Raw genomic sequence first — 14,505 nt, 5'->3', positions numbered from 1 at the left:
GAGAGGGAGGCAGGGGACGAATGGACCACGTCATAAAATCAGGGCCAAGACTAGAAAAAATAGAGACAACAGGCTTCAGTGGCCTTGGAGATCCACTGGAGAATTCAATGTGAGGCCTTCCTTTTGGCCAGCCATTACCCGTACAACTTCAACGGCAGCTCATCTCCAGTTCCTTGAGGAAAACCATTACTCCTTACATGTCTCTAGATTCCATTCCAGGAAAAACCAGGCTTTCCAAGACTTCTCTACAGTCCAGGATGACAAAGAGGTGTACCAAGTTTCAAACCGACCTAGTTACTGACCTGTGGCCTGAGGTGGGGGCTGAACTGTGGCCCTCTTTCGAGGTGTCAGGGCTGGCTGGATGGGAAGGATTCCTGGGTTGGGCTGAGTCTGCCCAGCTTTAGGCCTCTGGCGGGGTGCTATTGAAGTCTCTGTGGTGGGAATGGGATCTGTCAGTCTAGAAAGAGAAAAGGTGAAAAAAAACCTGCCTGTTAAAGGGTGAGAAAACGAAGAGGGGGTAGACAGAGTGCATGATGGGTAAGCTTTCACCTCCACATTCATCCAAACCTTCCATATCCACTTAATCAACATTTCCCAGAGGGTATTCCACAGGATGTTATGTGTTACTAGACGTTATGAAAAAAAAAAGGTGGGCAAATAAGTTTTAACACACTGATCAAAATATCAAAATAGCAGATTCCTTTCTAGAAAAACTTTTCACTTGTGAACGTGCAAGGAATACCTCAAAGACAGCATTATATAGAATGCAACGTTTCTCAAACTTTTTTGATCTTGGGACCATTTTGCCTAATACTTCTTAGGATTTCCTAGAGTCTACTTTGATGATAATGCAAAGAGGGGTTTAAAGCAGGTGGTTTTCAGATGTACAGGGACTCAAACTTGATTCGAACTAGCTGTCAAAATGGTCTCTCTATAATAAGAAGCATCAAATGAGTTAATCCAATAACGCAACTAGAAGGAATAAGTAAATAACCCAAGATAAAGGATATGGGGAGTGTGACAGGAACTCTATTTCCTCCAATACACATATTTGCTTTTTTCTATGGTAATAACAATTTTTAGCTGGACATCGGGTCACCCAGAGTAAAAATCACATTGCCCAGTCTCGCTTGTAATCAGGTATGGCCATGTGTCTAAGTTCTGGCCTACATGGGATACAAACAGATTGTTATGTAGCAGTTTCTAGAAACCTTAAGAAACTCTGTGCATGCTCTTTGTCTCTCTTCTTCTTTGGCAATTCCTTGATCCTGCTGCTTGGAAGAGGGATGCTGCCATATCGGTCCATGAGGGCATGGCCACAACCATAGGGATGGTGGAGTGATGAGCTTAAAGCAGCCTGAGTACCTGAGGGCTTTGTGGAACAGAACTCCGTATCAGCCCTGGATTACTTGCCTCCAGATGTTGTTTACTTGAGAGAAAAAAAAAATCTATCTTATATAAGCCACTGTCATTTGCACTTTCTAGAACTCACAGCCAAATCTAATCTAAATGAGTACAGAGTGTAGTCTGCTTGCTCCTTGTGATGGTGCTACAGCCCAGGTGGTAGCTTCCCTTGATTTCGAGCAGTGCAGGAAGCTGGCTACTAGCTAACTTAGATCAGAGTGGCTATCCTTTGAAAACACACTTTAGGGAGTAATAGCTGAGGTGAAGGCCAAAATAAACAAGCTTCGTGAATATTTCCACAATATATCTGGCACAGCCTCCATAAAATGCAAAATAGGAAGCAGAGCAGCTGGCCCCGTGTCCTTCCTCATGACATGTCTCCAAGGCAAGCCCATTCTGGACCCTGAGGCTTTTCACTGGCATCCTGCTCTCATGCTGGGTGGAAAGCTGGTAATATAAAAGCTATCACATCGGAGAGGCTGTGACCTGGGGAAGGGAGGTGGGAAGGAAAACAGGACAGATGCTGGGAAAGAGGAGAAAGGGGTAAGAAAGATCAAGCCAAGGGTGAGGGAGGTAAACAGACTTCTGTAGAAAACCAAACGCCAAGAACTTCCACACTGGTCTCCTAAGGGTAACATTTTTAGAATCAATGGGATTTGGAGTCAAAGAAAACCATACTTGAACTCTAGCTCCCCAGTAACTAACTGTGATAACAGGCATGCCACTGAACCTCTTTTAGCCTGGGGTCCCTTATGTATAAAATGGAGACAATAATACCTACTTTATGAGGCAGATGTGAACATCAATGTATGAATAACTGTAAAACCATTTTATAAACTGAAGCGTGCTCAAAATGTTAGTTTGTATGGACCTCAGTATATTGTAAGAAAATACAGATCTTGAAGCCAGCAGATCTGGCTCTAAGTTGCCCTATCTGTGTGATCCTGGGCAAACCACTTAACGTGCAGAGTAGAAAGAGTGAGGATGCTGGAGTTCTGGTTCTTCTGCTAATCACATACTGACTAACTACCCTGAGCAGCTGACTTACAATTCTGAGTCTCTGTTTCCTCATCTGTGAAGTGAGAACAGCAACAACCTCACAGATTTGTTTTAAGGCGGGGGGGGGGAAAGGTCATCTTATTTATGTAAAGTACCTAGTATGGTAGCTGGTATATGTGATGCCTCAATGAATAGTGGTTACTTTAAAAATAGAGTTTGAGGACAATTCCCTGGTGATCCAGTGGTTAGGACTCTGCACTTTCACAGAGGGCGAGGGTTCAATCCCTGTTTGGGGAACTAAGATCCCACAAGACGCGTGACGGGGCCAAGAAAAAAAAAAAAAGGAGTTTGAAAGAAAAACCCACCTCTCAGGACTGGGGAGCAAATGTGATCACACAAATGAAATCACTGCAGAGTATATACAGAACAGCTTAGATCCAAATCTCTTGGCTGTAAGGTCTGTATATTCTTGCAGCATTACTGAGGTCCACAGGAACTAACAGATGGGCACCATAGAGTTTATATAAGTTACACAGTCACAGGAGTGTTTGATGTTCTCATCTGCCTCATGATGTAGGTATTATTTTCTCCATTTTACACAACACAGTACCACTCAAACGTCAGCAGGTATTATAATTTTTATAAATGTTTATGCTTTGTGGGAATGGATCTTTGCTTAGCCTCTATACATACCAAGTCTGGGCCTAGTACAAGATGGCCATAAGCCCAAAAGATTAAGCTAATTAAATCAGCCCCAAAAGCAATTCCTAGAGGTGATCATGGCAGACTTACTAACATATAAACAGAATGCAAAGTAACATCATGGACGTAGTTTGCTAAGTTTGTTAAAAACCAAAGTCTTATTACTTTAGAGTCACATCTGGAATAGACACACAACAGGCATTCTATAAATATTCAAGAATTTTCTAAAACAGAAGTTATTTTACTATTCTATTAAAATTCATATATTCCCATCTAGGGTGCTTTGTTGATATAATTTGCACTAAGGCTTCCTTGGCATGGGAGTGTGGTAGAAAAGTAGGGTATAAACAACTCTGGGACTACCCTGAGAATTTGCCATTTGGAAGACATGGCAGCCATGAGGATGCGCCTTGCAGACCTTCGGCTACAAGGGTGTAAGAGACCAAGTGGCTCAGCTATTGTGCTCCTGAAATCCACTGCCCTGTGTGCCCCGAGGCCACGCTTCCCAGAGGCTGCTCTCAGCCATAATGTCCCAGCCACAAGGATATTAAGGCAGGCCGGTTCCTAAAAGACAGGACTCCTGGACAATGCACCTTCCTTACCTTGTGTGGCAGGCAGTCCAGGTCACTTGGAGCCAACCTTCTCCTCCCTGCTCTGGGTCAGACTTCCATGCTTTCTGATGGCTCTCCCAGCTTCCTCGGCACCCACTCTATTTTCTCGCACAGGGGCATTTCCCCAAATAAAACCCTAGCTTCTTGACTCCTCTCTTGACCTGCTACTTGGAAGAACCTCCGTTATTTAGAATGTGATTACCTAAGATCCATAGGCTCTTTTGCTGTTCATGGACTCAATGCTTTGACCTGTACTTTCCTAATGTGGCTGGAGCCACAGAAAGTAAGATTTCCTGGAGATTAATGTGGTGGACTAGGCTATGCAAAGGCCAGGACACATGTTTAGCAACATTGTACTGGCAATGCTTAAGGTCTGCTGTCACCGCACCTCTGAATGCCCTGCACCTATTCCCAAGCAAAGGGAGTAGCTCTGGGGTTCTCGATTCTCTTTCAGATGTAGATCTCTGTATCTTACTATATTCCAACTTGCACTCCCAAAGAACAGTTTCTGCCTGGGGGAGACAGAGCTTCCTTTCCTGTTCTGTGCAGCCTCTGGCCATGGCAGCGTTAAAAATCAAGAACCATAAGGTCCCCTCTCTTGCTACTACAGCAACTTTCTTACCTGGCCTTTGGCTGGGTCTTTTTTGCAGCTGCCTCACTGGCTTTCACTGGTTCAGGGAGCTTTGCAGGAATGGGAGAGTTCTATAGAATTGAAAGAAAATTTTAATAGGACACCAGAGATTTTTTAAATAATTGAGATGTAACTGACATACATTATATTAGTTTCAGGTGTACAATATGATTGATTTGATATTTGTAAATATTGCAAAATGATCACCACAATAAGTCTAGTTAACATCTATCACCATACGCAGTTATAGAATTTTTTTTCTTGTGATGAGAACTTTTAAGATCTACTCTCTCAGCAACCTTCAAATATGCAATACAGTATTACTAAGTATAGTCACCATGCTGTATATTACATCCCCATGACTTATTTATTTTATACCTAGAGATTTGTACCTTTTGACTCCCTTCTCCCACTTCACCCAATTCCCAAAACTCACCCCACAGATTTCTTTGAAAAAGAATAACCAGCATGATTGGGCCAATGGAAATACACATTAGGGTCTTCCGGAGTGGTTTTCAGACCCTGATCTCTGGTCTGGGAAGGGAAGAAGTTAACCTAAGTATATCCCACTGGACTCAGCCCCAGTCAGGGAGGCAAAGGATCTGAGAAGGGGACAGAGCAGCCTGGGTACAGCACACTCCACCCCTGTCATTCTCAACCTCTGGGCCAGGCAAGAAGAGCACTGGGGCTTGATCTCAGCTCCCTCCCCCTCCTACAGCACAGCTTAGAAGTGATGTTATGAAAGGAGTGAAAAGAGGTCTGTAAGCTATACTTAAGCTCTCAGCTAGATCTTAGAGACGTTGGTGCTGACTAGTGGGCCAAGCCAGGGTGCATCTAGCCTTCAGTGAGAACGCTGGGAGAAACCCACAGCCGCGGTGTGTGTGGTTGCTGAGCCAGACCCTCTTCCCAGCACGTGAGGCACTGCTCAACCCACAAGGCAGGCGGAGCTCCTCGGGCTTGGATTCTGCACCATGCGTCTAACAGCGCCTCCTGTGGTTAGGGAGCCACAAGACAACGGCTGACCACCACTGAGCAAGTGCCAAACGGCTTGAGACTGGTGACGCTTACTTTTTAAAAGTTACCAACCTGAATGCTTCCAATCCTATTTCACGTTATTTAACTTCATGAATGGGAAAGTGGGACAGCAAAAGGGATCACGTTATCTTAGGTTACTGCACAGTATCCTTCGTTTTAATCTGGGAAACCCGAACCATGGAACACTAATAATGAAAGTGGCTTTTAGGAGGCACCTCCATTTCCTTCATGTTTTCAGGTGGGGGGGGGAGGGGATTTTGGCTAGAAAATTTCTCCTAGCTTCTCTCCCACCCTCCAAGCATTCCTCTCCCAAGGGAAAGGGGGAACTTACTTGACTGATAAGACTGGGAGAGAAAAGTGAGCTGGTCTGGCTTGCCCTCGGCCCCCCTCCTCTATGGACGAGCCTGTCCCTCAGGAACCAGGTGGAGCTAATGTTAGGGAGCCTGACTGGTCAAGCCACATTCCCTGACTCAGTCTTCTTAGTAATAAAGCCAATATGCCGAGCTCCCTCTGAACGATTCCCACATCTGATTCCAAATGTGGGAGTGAGAGAGAAGTGTTACTTATCAGCACCCTCAAGCTCCAGTAGTGACATCAGAAGTTCATTACTGGAGAAACTATAAGACAATTTGCAATTAGAAATTTTTTACTCCAGCATCCATTAGTAAAATATTCAAGAAAGTTGAATCATACTATGACATGAGAAATATGCCAAGACTACAAGAAGGGTGTTTGCAAGCACCGTACTCTGAAAACTGTCTGTAGAGTTTAGGATGACTGTGTAGAAAACATTCTGATGGCCTGACATATGTGGGGAGGGTAGGAAAAAAGGAGTGTGAGTTCCAGACTGGCCAGCAACAGAAGCAAAATCAAGAAAGGTCTGCTACAGCAAAGGAGGAAAGGGACAAGGGGCTTATGTTCCCCTAGGCACAGTGGCAAGTCCAGGGCCTTGCCTTAGGGAAACGGGCTGCCCAACCTCCCTCTCAGGGAACTAGGACAGCTAACAAGGTAAAGTTGGTCAATCTTTACCCAAAGCGTTCAAGTCAATCTTTACCCAAAGCGTTCAACTCAATCCCCAGGGGTGTGTGTGTGTGTGTGTGTGTGTGTGTGTGTGTGTGTGTGTGTGTGTGTGTGTGTGTGTGTGTGTGTGTGTGTGTGTGTGTGTGTGTGTGTGTGTGTGTGTGTGTGTGTGTGTGTGTGTAAAATTGCCTCAGTTTTATAATTAAATTCTATGGAAAAATTGGATTCCCTTTATAGCAACTCCTTCATAGTTAGCCTTGTTTGAATGCCCCCTACTAGATAAAGCAAGGGACGCCTTATTCATTTAAACAACTGATTGATACCCCAGGAATGCTAAATGACAATTCAATCATGTTTACTTCCCCTAAAAAGTACCTTTCACATACCTGTACATTTGGAATTGGGCATTCTTTCTTGAGTAGTTTAAATGAGAAGTAGGAGACCTGGTAAATATCTGGCCTTTTGTCAGGGTCTGGTTCCAACATATACCCTAAGATAAACATATATGAATTATTTAATAATACCCAAAGAGTTATTACATTAGCTAAGAAGCATAATTTCTCTATTACCGAAATTCTTTTTAAAATTTTTATTTCTCATAAAAGTCAGACAGTACGATTAGCCCTTTTCTTCCCCTCTCAGAAAGGGAAGCTCTAACTTTCCTAAAATTTTAAATATCTGCAAGAAAATAACAAAGTTTTTGAATTGTAACAAAGATACTTTAAGTTCACATTCTGTGATCTGCACAACAGGGACTCAAGTTCTCAGTGTGGAACTTAACACATTCATTTTCTGGTACCTAGGAAGTTCTGGCCTCCTCCTTTCATACTATCAGCTAGACAAATGATTATTCTTGATAATTATAACCAAAACTCAAATTTCATGAATTTACTTATTATTCTTTTGTTGGAGGTACTAGCTGGTTTCCAATCTAAAAGAAATGACAAGATAACAAATACATCTCTACTTTTACTGTGATCTACAGATCATGTGTCTGTTTCCAGGTCCTTTAAGCTTCTGCTCCTTCTGAAGCTGGAAAAATCCCCAGGGGAAAAAATCCTTGAGAAGACATACAAACACATATACATGTAAACAGCAATGTAAGGCAATTTATTGCTTAAGTAATCAAATGAATGGTTTGGACCCTAAGTTGAGAAAAGACTGATGAGGTTGCAGCCTTATGAAGGCCTTTGCAGAAGAGGCAGGAGCAGAGCTGGTCCTTGAAGGCAGGAAAAAATTTAGTCAGTCAGGGCAAAAGCAGAGAAAAAGACATTCCAGGTAAGAAAACAGTCTGAGCAAAGATGGACTTGGAGAAAGGCAACAGAACACTTTGTTGCAAGGAACAGAGGAACCAAGAGGACAGGGCAGAGGTCTCCTTGTCAGAGAATAAAGGGAAATAAGGTGGGGAGGATGAATCCAGAATACATGGGACCATTGGCAAGCCATGAGGTTTACTGAATAGGGACATGATAGGGTGGTATTTTGTAAGATTAATCTCATAGTGAGGGTGTGTTGGACAGACAGGCCAGTCCACCAGTACAGGCATGAGCCGACAGGGTCGGTATATATTATGGTGACAGTGATGAGAACAGAGAGAATGTCAAGCAAACAGGAGAAACTTCAAAGAAAGCATTAATGCTGCTTAGGAAACGACTGACTCTATTCTGTCTTGCTAGCCAGATCCAAAGAAAACGTTAAATTTCAGTCATCTGGGCTTGAATGGCGACACCACTGATAGAAACTGAAAGGAGGAGAGGGGAAACTTGTACTGGGAGTGAAAGGGGCATGTGTGTGTGTGTGTGTGTGTGTGTGTGTGCGGGGGGATAACAAGAAATGCATTTTCAGACCTGTGAGTTAGGGTGACAGTGGACTCTTCCAACAGTTTGTAAAGTGAAACAGATCAGAGTTTAGGAAAGATGCCATGTTACACACATTCATAAAGAGCTGTTTTTCGTAATATGAATTTGCTGCACAAAAGTAAAAAAAAAAAAAATTTTTTTTTGCAAAAATTCCTACCATTCTAGCAATAAGTTTGGCGATTTCCCCATATTTCCTTGCAATCTCATTTACATAGCTGCAATTTTAGTACAGATATCAATATAATGCTTTACCTCTGAAAACATCCAACAACCATTAAACACGATATTCCATTCCTTTAAATACTGCTCCCGCTTCTGTATTAATAAACGGAAGAGGCGGATTGATAAAACTCGTGTAAACTAGTATAATGGAATGGGTCGTCACTTAAAAGCTACTACTATGTTAACTTGGGTACATTACCTATACTTTTTGAGGCTCCGTTTCCTCATTTGTATAATAGGGATAATTATATTTACTATATAGCAGTGGTCCCTAACCTTTTTGGCACCAGGGACCGGTTTCATGGAAGACAACTTTTCCATGGAAGGGGGGCGGGGTGGGGGGGAATGGTTCAGGCGGTAATGAGAGCGACGGGGAACTGCAGATGAAGCTTCGCTCGCTTGCCCGCCGCTCACCTGCTGTGTGGCCGGGTTCCTAAGAGGCCATGGATGGGTACCGGTCCACGGCCCAGGGGGTTGGGGACCCCTGCTATATAGGGTTTTAAGAATTAAATGAGGTACAAGTAGGCCTTCAACAAATGTCAGATGCTCCGCACCGCATTTGCTTCTTCTATTTTCTCCAAGTGTATCCCCACCTAGGACCCAAAGTGCATTACTCAGGATTTACAATCTGTGATTGTTAAAATGTGGATACTAAACATCTTGACCAAAGTAAAAAGATAATAAAAATCTCTGTTTCTTCCGCATTCCAATACAGCGGGTTGAGCAAAAATTACTTATTCTGCCATCTGGTTAATGAACATTAGTACATATGCTTACTATGATGATACAAAAGAGTGGGGAATCTTAAAAACATTTTAAAGCATTGAGTTTAAATGCTTTTTATCAAAATCCAGTGATTAACCTAAATGAGAGGAAAAAACCTAGTTCCATAGAGTTATATAGTCTTAATTATGTATTCACTTCAGCCAACGCACTGCAATCATTTTAATTTGAGTTGCTTCCAGTTTTGCAAAGATGAATTTCTTATCGCTTGATATGAGTCAGCTGGACTCCTTTGGTACCAGAGCTTTCATACAGACTGCAAGAGAACAGGGCAGTACTGTAATGCTCAAAGCCCAGTTAAGATTTCTGCTTGGGTGGCCAGCCCAGGTGTGAAACCAAGTTTAGATTTCTGGCAAAAAGACTCACCACTCTAACTAGACACCGTTACATGGTCTTTGAGTGACCAACAGTTATCAACTGATTTCTTTATTTTTGCATCCCACTCATCACTCCTGGGATCTAATCCCTTTATCCTCCAATCCATTCCTAGAGATTAGAAATAAAAATGTGAAACTAGAAACTTTAAATACTTACGAATTAGGCAATGCATATCTTGGGAATATCGAGAGTTATCGGGAATTGTGAAGTTTCCATCACAAATTGCCACTTGACTCTCTCCAAATGGCAGAGTGAAGTAGCATAATTTATACAACAAACATCCAAGAGCCTAAAAAAGTAAAAAAAAGCAGATTGCTACTAGTGATTTATTTATCATAGCTGCAAATGGGTCTGCTGAGAGATACTGGCACTACCCACATTTACAGCAAATCTAAACACTCTGTACTATTAACCCATTAGAAACTTGAATTTAGAACCCAACATCACTATATATCTGCTAAGTTATATTATTTCTATCCTCATTACCAAATTGTGCTCCAATAAAGAACAAGTATTCAGCTGGTTTTGCTCTTAAGAACTAGTAACACATATGTGAGAACCACTTAAATAATGGGCAGGTCACCTGAATAACTTTCACAGAGGTCTAAACTCATTTTCTTTGACATGCTTCGAGAAGCAGTGGCTCATCACCTCGAGTCAAGAATAACCCTGAGGGATAAGTAGACAATGATATGGTACAGTGGCCACTCTTGCTATGGCACTGTCTGATTAAACTTGGGAGTTTCCGGCCGAGACTGCTGACATCTGAGATGTGGATAGGTTAGTTGACACCTACCCAAATGTCTGCCTTCGTAGTGATGATTTTGCCACTGTACAGGTTAACCATTTCTGGTGCTCGATAGGACAGCGTTGTGTATCTACAATCAAGAGATTCATTTTTTGTTAAATATGTCAATGCTATAATTAAAAACCAGGGGTAGCAGAATTACCTTAAAAATATACATATATATATGGATATATAAGTAGAGTCTAGTTCCCTGGGAGCACCCTGGAGAAGACAGTATGGAATATTAGTGCAGGTGAAATGAAGAGCAGTCCTTGGCACACACCCACGGCCCTCTGGCTGCAGTCCTTCCAATCTAAGAGCAGGTGGGGACGCAGACACTAAGGCATTAAATAAACTCTAAAAGCAACTTTTCTTGCTCCTCAAATAACAAAATCTTCTCCTGTAAATCCCTGTTGTCTGATAGTATATTTGGCTGATTTTTTTTTTTTTAATAGTAATCCCTTTAGATGTGGCTCGACACAGAGATGTAATACTGGCTGGAACACTCAGGAGGATAAAGTGGGCCCTGGCTAGGCTGGGAGGTGGACGGATCTTTGCTGCCAGCATAAGGCTGAAACAACAGTTTTCCTCTTATCTCTGGCTCAAGAAAAGAGAAGGATAAGCTCATCTTCAAAGTGAGAGTCTTAGTGTTACCAAGCCTGTGATTTGCGCTGCTGGAGTCTCTAGAGCCCAGAGGGCTCTGCGGTTTAGGTGCCCATCAGGGCCTTGGACCCTAAGTCTTCCTGCCCCAGGCTCGGTTGCCAGGCGTGAAGCAGGAACGGAGAGAGAGGATCAGGATATGTGTGCACTCTAGACTGCTGATTTATGAACAGTGATAGTGAGTGCTGGTGCCTGTGAAAAATCCAACACTCTGGACAACAGGGGAAAATGGGTCAGGTTCTTACCGGAATCACAAATCTAAAGAAGCTTTTTTCTCGTGGAAATCAGTGATTCACTATCTGCAGAGACTTAAACAGCCCTACGCACCACTAATTCCACTAGATTGCAGGTGAGCTCCTTATGAGCAGGAAGGAATACACAGCCATTTAGGTTTCAGTAAAAAGCACAACCAACTGACTGGTAATGTCACAGCTGTCGTGATCCCACTTAAAACATCACAGTACTTCTAAGGTGTGTGTGCCTTTTTAAGGGCTATGTGATGTAAATCAAAAGATCTATGCATAATGACCATAGGACCATTGATAAAGTGCTGTAAGATTCCTTCACTTTACTCCACTGCTCAATGGTCATGAACCCCTTCCCCATCCTCCACTTAAAATCCAACAACCCAACTGCCAACGAGGGGCAACTGACAAGCACCACTGTCTTCTCACCCTGACCTTCTCAATCATAAGCTGAAGGTAAAACTGCTGATCCGATAATGGATAAAATTCCAAGAAAGGAGGAAAAGCTTACTTCTTAATCTCATCTTCTACTGCATTGACTCCTTCAGTTTGTGGATTCTGGAATTTGTTGGTAGCACTTCCAAAGTCACACAGGACGTAGTGGCCTCGGTCATGCAAGAGAATATTTTCAACCTGAAAAACATCGCCCAGCCGCCCATTCCAAGATACCATTTAGTAATGTGTTTGAAAATTTGGTTTGCATACACATCAATAAGATACTTTATTTCTGATAATCTCATTAATGTGCATAGGAAAGTTATTCTCCTCTAAGTATGTCAACAAGGGTCATTCCAAGTGGAACAAAAAAAAGATGCATGGCAATAGGGTGAAAAAAGGAAATTCCACGGTGGGGAAGCAAGAGTCCCATTTTCCCAGACTGCTCGTCACATTTCTCAGCTCTGCAGAAATGGTCCTTATACTGTCAAAGCTTTCCTCAGGCCCCCACTCAGACAAATACCACTCCTTCCCTACGTTCCATCAGTACTCTGTTCTTCCTGATGTCAGGGATTTCATTTGGGCCTTATAAACACATATATCAATTTCTTTACTACGATAGGTTAGGATTTTCTGAATTAATAAATATTTGCTATATTTTGCTTACTTCTCAAAGTGATTAAAGGCCTGTGGGCAAATGCACAGTTCTCCTGTTAAAGTATCATCCTTATATACATATATATGTGTGTGTATATATATATATATATATATATATATATATTTTTTTTTTTTCCCCCCAGTATGTGGGCCTCTCACTGTTGTGGCCTCTCCCGTTGTGGAGCACAGGCTCCGGACGCGCAGGCTCAGCGGCCACGGCTCACAGGCCCAGCCGCTCCGCGGCATGTGGGATCTTCCCAGACCAGGGCACGAACCCGCGTCCCCTGCATCGGCAGGCGGACTCACAACCACTGCGCCACCAGGGAAGCCCATCCTTATATTTTTATAGATGAATTCTTTGGGCAGTGAGTTAGGAGTTCTGGGTAGGAGGGAGCTTCTGAAGACCAGAACCTAGTGAAATCCTTCGTATCAAAGATCACTGCCAAAGAAATAACAACTCCAAAACAGTGGGCACTACTGTACTCAAGATGTATTAATTTTTGGTATAGGTGAATTGAGCTGACTGCTTTGCTGGAGGACAGACCTGGCTATGCATGGGCAGTAAACATCTTGTTAGGTCAGTAAGTCTGTAGTCTCCATTGTCTTTTGTCTTCAGCCTTCCAAAGACTGATCACCTTCGGAAAACAAAGGTAAGAGTAGACTATAAACTCCTTAAGGACAAGCACAGGTATTTGTAGTCTTCTCTACCAATGCCTAACATAGTGCTTAGAACAGAAAATGTTGGTTAAATGGAATAAACTAAAAAAGAGAAACGCATACAACACCCTGTGTGTGTGTGTGTGTGTGTGTGTGTATGTCAGTCTGTCAGAAATAAGATAGGAGCCACCAAATACCCAGGCCCCTACTATTACTGCTAGTCCTTTAAAAACTATCTTGTCATCTTATGATAGTTTAAAAACTATCTTGACATCTTATGATGTCTCTTGTTTCTATACTTTAATTCTTCTAAAATTATAAAAATGTTTATTTTATAGTCTGTATCTGCTAAATCCAATACCTAAAGTCTTTGTTGCAAACTGACTCTGTAGTTTATTGTTTCTTACTCCTACTGAGTGTCACTCATGGTATTGTTGTGAGGGGTTTTGTCATTGTTGTTGTTAACTCATGTTCCTTGGAATTTATCTGTGGGAAGCCTTGGAGGCCTGAGTTTAAAGTCTATTATTCTTCCAGAGATAATTCACTTATGCACCTGGGGCACTAATAACCTATAATCACTTTAATTTACAATTTTGACCTTGGGAGTTTTAGCCACACAGGCAGTGTGAACTATGACCGTAAACTTGCGTGGATATGCTCTTGTGAATAAGAATTCTTAGGGGAGACTTGTTCCTCAAAGACAAGGCTGAGTCAGGTAAATATTTCCACCATCTACAGCTTTTTACAATGCTCATGAGTTTAATCTATGTACACCAAGTGAAACAGTCAAGCTATCCTGAACGTATACTCACTTTAGGAATCTAAAATAATTCTAACAAGGCAACACTAATATTTCCAATCGAATTTAGAGGTTATAAAAAGAACTGCTACCATTTACTGAGCTTTTTCTAATACAAGTACTACTGTCTCAGCACTTTACATGGATTATCTCATTCAATCCTCATAGTAACAATGTAATAATAATCCCTGTTATACAGACAGAGAAAGTGAGGCTCACAGTGATTAAGGAAGGAAGTGAACCTAGGCAATCCAGCTCTAGAGAAGGACAGGGAATTGTCTTTCTGCCAGGGCAGGAAGCAGGTTGGAAGCAGAACAATTACTCAAGCCCCCCATCCCCATCCTCCTACCCTGGTAGGGATGACTACACTCACCCAATGTACTGGATACAAGCTTAAGGCCAGGGGTATCTTAGTTCTTTATGTTCAGAAATGTCCCTATAATAGGAACCTAGTCAATGAGGAACCAAGTGTCTAAATACTAGTCAGGCTGATTTGCTCAATGTCTGCTAAGCATTCCCCATATTGACTAGTTTGTCTTTTTATTCAATTATTGCTCCCTCCACTAGTCAACTCCTAGCCAGTCTTCAAGGCCTTGCTCAAGCCATAACTCCTCAGTAAAA

At 42.3% G+C, this 14,505-nt stretch overlaps 1 protein-coding gene across 1 annotated transcript in view; it reads right to left on the bottom strand.

Moving 5' to 3' along the window:
• Positions 1–14,505, bottom strand: part of AAK1 (AP2 associated kinase 1) — a 174,109-nt gene that overhangs the window by 61,598 nt on the left and 98,006 nt on the right. Inside the window, exons 6-11 of the mRNA XM_060170090.1 lie at positions 11,848–11,969; positions 10,441–10,522; positions 9,801–9,933; positions 6,789–6,892; positions 4,339–4,418; positions 303–457 (exon numbers count right to left, since the gene is read on the bottom strand). Coding sequence (XP_060026073.1) covers positions 303–457; positions 4,339–4,418; positions 6,789–6,892; positions 9,801–9,933; positions 10,441–10,522; positions 11,848–11,969 — 676 coding nt within the window. The remainder of the gene's footprint in view (positions 1–302; positions 458–4,338; positions 4,419–6,788; positions 6,893–9,800; positions 9,934–10,440; positions 10,523–11,847; positions 11,970–14,505) is intronic.

This window comes from Lagenorhynchus albirostris, chromosome 13 (genome assembly GCF_949774975.1).
Source record: "Lagenorhynchus albirostris chromosome 13, mLagAlb1.1, whole genome shotgun sequence".
In the NCBI taxonomy this organism is placed as follows: domain Eukaryota; kingdom Metazoa; phylum Chordata; class Mammalia; order Artiodactyla; family Delphinidae; genus Lagenorhynchus; species Lagenorhynchus albirostris.
Note: the sequence above shows the minus strand (reverse complement) of the source record. Positions and strands in the feature narration are given on the sequence as shown.